General features: G+C 28.7%; 1 protein-coding gene across 1 annotated transcript in view; it reads left to right on the top strand.

Moving 5' to 3' along the window:
* Positions 5,200–6,407, top strand: part of LOC105164116 (paramyosin) — a gene marked incomplete in the record, with an annotated part of 5,474 nt that continues 4,266 nt past the window's right edge. The window contains 2 exon segments of the mRNA XM_011082686.2: positions 5,200–5,863; positions 6,374–6,407. Of these exon segments, the coding sequence (XP_011080988.1) occupies positions 5,786–5,863; positions 6,374–6,407 (112 nt within the window).

Below are 6,407 nucleotides of genomic sequence, written 5' to 3'. Positions count from 1 at the left end.
TTTTATTGTAACCCTTTCTCTAGCCATCATCCTCTTTCAATCACTTTTCATTAGAATCTGCAACCACGACCACATGTTAAAAATACATCAAGAAGCCACAATTGTAACAATTTGATACTTAAGTTAGTCAATAATGATTAAAGGACCATATCACTTACCCGACATCTGTAGGCTAGGATTAACATGTCTAAATCACTTAGCCTAGTCACATCAAGATGAAGAGAACAACTAAAAGCCATTGTTCAAGCTGAACTAGATGGCTAGTATTCACGACGGAGCTGGAGTCGGACCGGACCGAAATAATGTCATCTAACGCTAGTAAGAAAGGCATGGATTCTTGAGTGTTAGGTCCTTATTTCATTTCCTGCAGGATATTTTTGATTTATTATAAGCCAAATAATTTTTTTTCTAATCAAATTATCCTTATATATCTTCCTACATTAATATCAATAAATTGAGTGAATTTTGACTAATGAATGGGCCTATATATCAGAAGAAAGCTAACAATAAGGATATTAGATATAATTTTTTAAATTATATGGGGTTTATGCATAATTACACCAAAGTCCATGGTAAAAAAGTATAATTATCCCTAATTTTTACCCCAAGGTCTAATGACTGTATAATTACTTTTTATTTGATATAATCATTATTTTTTAAATAATGAGAGAATATTGTAAATATCAAATTTTATGGGGAGCAGCTGTAATAATTGTGAAACAGTAGGTGTGATGATTGTAGATGTTGTAGCTATTATGGCTACAACGCATTTGTCCCATAATTGTAGTTACATTTTGCTGTAATAAATAGTTTGTGCAATAAAATGTGTTTTTAGGTCAAAGTTAATAAGATATTTATTCCTGAACTTTTGGAATTATCAACAATTGGAGAATGCAATTTACACTCATGCTACTTAAAATTTGGTATAATTATTCATAAATTATATGTAGTTTGAAAAATTACATATAACACTCATGAAGTTTGTTTTTGTCTAACAAATAAATCCATTAATTAGTTAAAATTAATTAAATTTGTTGATATTAATAAAAAAATAAATAAAAATTAATATTTACCCTCGATTAGCTTATTACTGATTTACTGCAGGTCAAGTTCGGTGAATTTTGACTATAGGGAGATTTATTTATTAGACGAAAGCTAACATCAGACGTGCTAGTTGTAATTTTTCAAACCATAGGGATCTATATGTAATTACATTAAATCTCAAGAAAGGAGAGTGTAATTATCCATTATATTTATTTTTCCTGATTTACCATTTATTTATACAAATCACTGATAGTTTTTGAAAAATTGTACATTCACCAAATCAGAAATGTCAATATGATTTATACAAACCACCTTTATTTTTTTGAAATGCGCCACTTAGACAGGAAGGTAAATTGCTCCATTTTAAAAAAAAAATCAATAGATAAATTGCTATTTTTTACAATATTAAAAGAGTAAATTACATTAAGCCCAACAGAAAAAAGAAACAAAATAAAATGTCACAAATATTTATTTTCACTCTCATACCGAAAAAATAGTATTTTTTTTAAATACATCGATATTTTTAAATCAATGAACATATTATTAATACATCATTCAATACTCAATACATTAATATTTTTAAATCAATTAATAAATTTAAATTAAACAAGCAGACAACATAATACTATTAAAAATAGACTAAATATCTACGTTAATAAGACTCGAATTTACCAAAACTTAATTAGCTGTGGGATCTCAGCCTCGTTATTTAGCTAAGGAATCGTGGGTGAAAAAGTAGTAATTAGCGACAGCCTTTATGGAAAAAGTGGTATTGATTATAATTAGTGGACGCCATTAGTGAATAAAGTACAGTAATTAGGTAAAATATTAATGGGCAGAGAGGTATTTTATTAGTTAATAAAAGGTCATTTTCGGGACATAAAATAATTATTTCATTGATTAGTTATTAGTACGAACCTCGTGTCTGCCGTATGCATTCAACTCGGAGACCAATTTCGACTTGGCCAAAAGGCCTTTCGTCGGCAGCAAGATCATTGCCTCCTCAAATGACCCTTGTACCCCCCTCTCATATAAATTATCATTAAGTTCTTGGAAATTGTAAAAACAATTTTTTTTTAGTAAAATTAAAATAATAGATATAAGCTTGATTTTACTATTGGTAAAAATGGATTGTTCCAAATGTAATAAATGTTTACAATTTAAAAATAATAAAAAAAGAAACACCTATGATTTAAATGTTGACGGCTCTCGTCTAATCAATAAAGATTCAACCATTCTTAAAAAAAGAATAATATGTAATATATAAAGGCATGTTTTATTAAAAAAACTAACGTCGTTCGTCATATTTAACGGAGATGGATGATTGAGCTGAATATATTAAAACACAAGGGGTGTTTTGCATATTTTCATTTCAGATGGGGTTTTTTTGCTGAGTTTTTAAAATATAGGAGGATTTTATGCAATTTGACATATTTTTTTCCACAGTTAAATAAAATTAATGAAAAAGTTTAGATTTTGACTATAATTAATCAATATTTGCTATAATTTTACGACGATCAAAATATTTGTTATGATTTTTAGTTATGGCTAATTTTTTATGCCTCGACTGCAAAAATATCTCATATTAATTGTTGTGTACTCATGATTAATTAGTATTCGTTGCAATATCAGTTATGATTAAAATATTGGTCTCGTGACTAATATTTTTGGACCCCATCTGCAAAAATATCTAATAGTTATTATGCATTCATGATTAATTAGTATTTGCGATAACTTTTTTACTTTTAACTATGATAATTTATTAGGACGAAAATCATATTTCTCCCAGGGCTAAATACTACAAAAATAATATAAAAAATGCTGTAAATTAAGATTTTTTTTTTTATTTAAATGATTGTGAAGCTATCTTAAATAGTGGCCTCCAAAGGAGTTTGTGCAGTTTCAAAGATGATTTTGGAAGGTAGAAATTAGCTTTTGAAGTGCTCACCATATCCACTAGCAAATGTTGATTTAGACACTTTTGATTGGACATTTTGCTTTGTAACAATTTGTTGGAATTATGGGCCCCTCATATTTTGTCCTTGTTATTAAGGTTTTTTTTTTTTTTTAATAAAGTTTGAATTTCATGAAATACATAAATATTTATTTTATTTTATACAAGTTTATTTATAATTTATTAATTTTTATATTAATGTATGGTATGGTTTATTGAATATTTATTTAATATATAATTATGATTTTTGTCATTAAAAAAATTAAATTATTTAAATTTGAGCCATTCTAAGTATCGGGTACTTTCTAAACACGTAATTTTTTTTTATATTTTGCATTTAACTTTTACACATATTTCACAATCTATTAAATGATATTATGATATTTATTAAGGGTGTTAGGTATTGATTAGATATTGAGTAAGAATCACTTATCTAGTAAATTGGTAGTTTGATTAAATGAAATTTTCAAATAAATATATTACATGTATATATTTACATATATATATATATATATATATATATTAAAGGCATCACCTAAACAAATAGGTCAAAAAAGGAACTTGCAACGTCCTATTTTGATTGAGATCTATAAAAATTTATTGCTACCCAATAATAAATGTGATTCATAAATATACATGGTTCATAACTATCTTATATTTAATTTGGTTAAATTATATTTTATCATTTGAACTATATTTATTTTTATATTTTGCTATCGAATTTTTTTTTGGTTAATTTATCATCTCAATCTTGCATATATGGTCGCGTTTTTATTCATTTTTCTGTCGAAAAAATATCGCATGGTGTGCATATGTGAAAAATATCACATTACATGTGAACTACATGTGATGTTTTTTCGATAAAAAAAATTTGGTTAAAAAACAATTATGAATGGCATAATGTAAAATCTTGTAAAGTTGATATGTAAGTTGATACAAACAAAAAATTAGACATCAAAATGTAAAAACGATCATAATTCGAATGACAAAATATAATCTGTAGCTGAGACAATGTGATGAGGAGATAAAGTGTAACATAATTGTTGAGGGTGCAATTGATATAATTAAGTGGTGAGAATTTTATGAATAAATTCCAAAAATTTGCTAAAATGTCCCACCACTAAAATATCAATCATGGCATCCAATATTATTTTTCTTTTTTTCTTTTTTCATTTCCCTTTGTTATAAATATTATTCATTAATTAGTCAATAATATAAACATTGAAAGTTTATTGTATTATTGAATTGAATTTGTTCGATTTAAATCTCATTTTGCGATTAAAATATCAATTAACACTCGTGTTATATTTAAACAGACTCATTTGACTAAGTAGTTAAAGTTGAGATCGAATGAACAAATTCGAAGTCATGAATTCAAATCCTACTAGATGTGTGCGTATTTTGTATCACTTTATACGAATTTATAATTTATTTTTTTAATTATATATTAATATATTAACTGAATTAATATAATATATTCAATATAAAATTTGATTTAAAAAAACAAGTTACCAAAGAGTCAAATCTACAGATTGATGCAAAAATGCTTTTTCCAGAATCTGAAAATCTGCACACGAAATCAAAGTCATGAATTATGAAAAGGGACAAAAATTATTTGTTTTTTTTTTTCCTTTTCAAGAATTAATTTCCACTAAATTATTGAAGTTTTGGGGCTTTTATGTGTATAGCCATAACGATCAAAAACAGGATTGTCTTTGACTAACCTCAATTTCAGCACAACGGTATCCTATGCTAACGTTATAATCTTCACTACCAATTACCAAATACTGGTTTTGTCCCAAGTCTCCCCATCTTCCTATCATATAATTAATTACAAGATTTAATTATAAAAAAATTATTATAAAAATTTAAATTTACAATTTTATACTTCTTTTTTTTTACATATTCCAATTAAATTCTTAAATGAAAAAGTGATTCTTGAAAATAGAGCCAAATGAGAAAAGAATTACGTTCGTATTTGAAAAATAGATTATCGTGCTGGATGCAGGGTTAAAAGAACACTAAACGCGGTAAATGAACACGACTAAGAAATAAATAAATAAATTTTTGAAAGGAGAATTGTGTCATTATACAATACCCTGATTTTTCTACCTAAATTTAGACAACCAAGAAATATTTAAACATTGAGTTTTCACCTAATATCTGATCAAGGTATGGTATCTGAATTAGCCCACAGAAGCTTCCCTCCTTTATTTTTTTATTCACTTTTTTCTCTTACCAATAAAAATAAATAAATAAAAGATACGATCTTTCTCACACTCATCTTTTTCAAAGAGAATACTGTTACGTACACAAGATACACAGAGAGAGAGAGAGAGAGAGAGAGAGAGGAAGAGAGCGCATGTAGAGAGAGAAAACTGGAGCTGTAGCCGTATAGCATAGGCGGCAAAGAGAAGAGAAGGAGCAAGCGAGAAAAAGATCGCCTTTAGATCTGAGTTGCTGTTACTCGTCGTTTCAGTGACTGGGCTTTCATTCGATATCAAGATCAGAGAGTGCAAGAATTCACTGAGTTTGACTCTGCATTGATCCACTGCTTGCCCACTTGAATTTTCTTGATTATCTCAGAATTTCTCCCTGTTTTAGGCTTTTGTAGCTTGGAAATCCAAGTGGGCACTTGGAATTTCCCTTGCATTGGTGGCGTGTCGGTGAATGGTGGTTTTCTGGCGGTGGTCGCCGGAGCTCCGGTGAGTTTCCGGGCTGAGCTCCGGCGTTCTTGTGGAGAATAAGATCAGGGAATGATGTGGAATTGAGGGTAAGATAGTGAAAATGTTCAAGTCGGCGAGGTGGAAGAGCGAGAAGAACAAGGTCAAAGTTGTGTTCAAGTTGCTGTTTCATGCAGCTAAGGTACTCTCACTCTCTTTTCGGTCAGACATAGATACTTTAGATACACATGTGTTTTTGTGTTTTCATTTGTATCTAGTGTGTGCATTTTGTGTTTCTCTCTTGATTTGATGAGGAAACGGATTTTCAAGATTGATTTTTCTGTAGAAAGATGGGATGTTTTTGCTTTTTTCTTATGGTTTAGAAACACTAGAAGATTGATTTTGGTTTCGGAATAAGTGGGAAGACATTGTGAGGCATTTTGAATCAAACTTGAGTTGAAGGAAGCAAAGTTCAGTACAGATGTCTGAGGTTTTTGATCTTTCCTTACGTTTATGATTACACAATGATGTTTTTGAATTTTGGGATGAATACTATGTTCTTCAGTCATTCTACTAAACAATTACATAAAGGAGAAACAGAAAAGAGAGACAACAGAAAAGGATCAGGGGTCTTGTTTCTCTGCCTTTTCTTCTTACAGCATCTCTTGGTGTAAATCTGATTTGAACACTAAAGGGAACATTTTGAAAACAGTTGCCACAGGTTGGAGAAGATGCATTGATGATCT

The sequence above is a fragment of the Sesamum indicum genome, linkage group LG6, assembly GCF_000512975.1.
Source record: "Sesamum indicum cultivar Zhongzhi No. 13 linkage group LG6, S_indicum_v1.0, whole genome shotgun sequence".
Classification (NCBI taxonomy): Eukaryota; Viridiplantae; Streptophyta; class Magnoliopsida; order Lamiales; family Pedaliaceae; genus Sesamum; species Sesamum indicum.
This window is presented reverse-complemented; position numbering and strand designations above follow the sequence as displayed.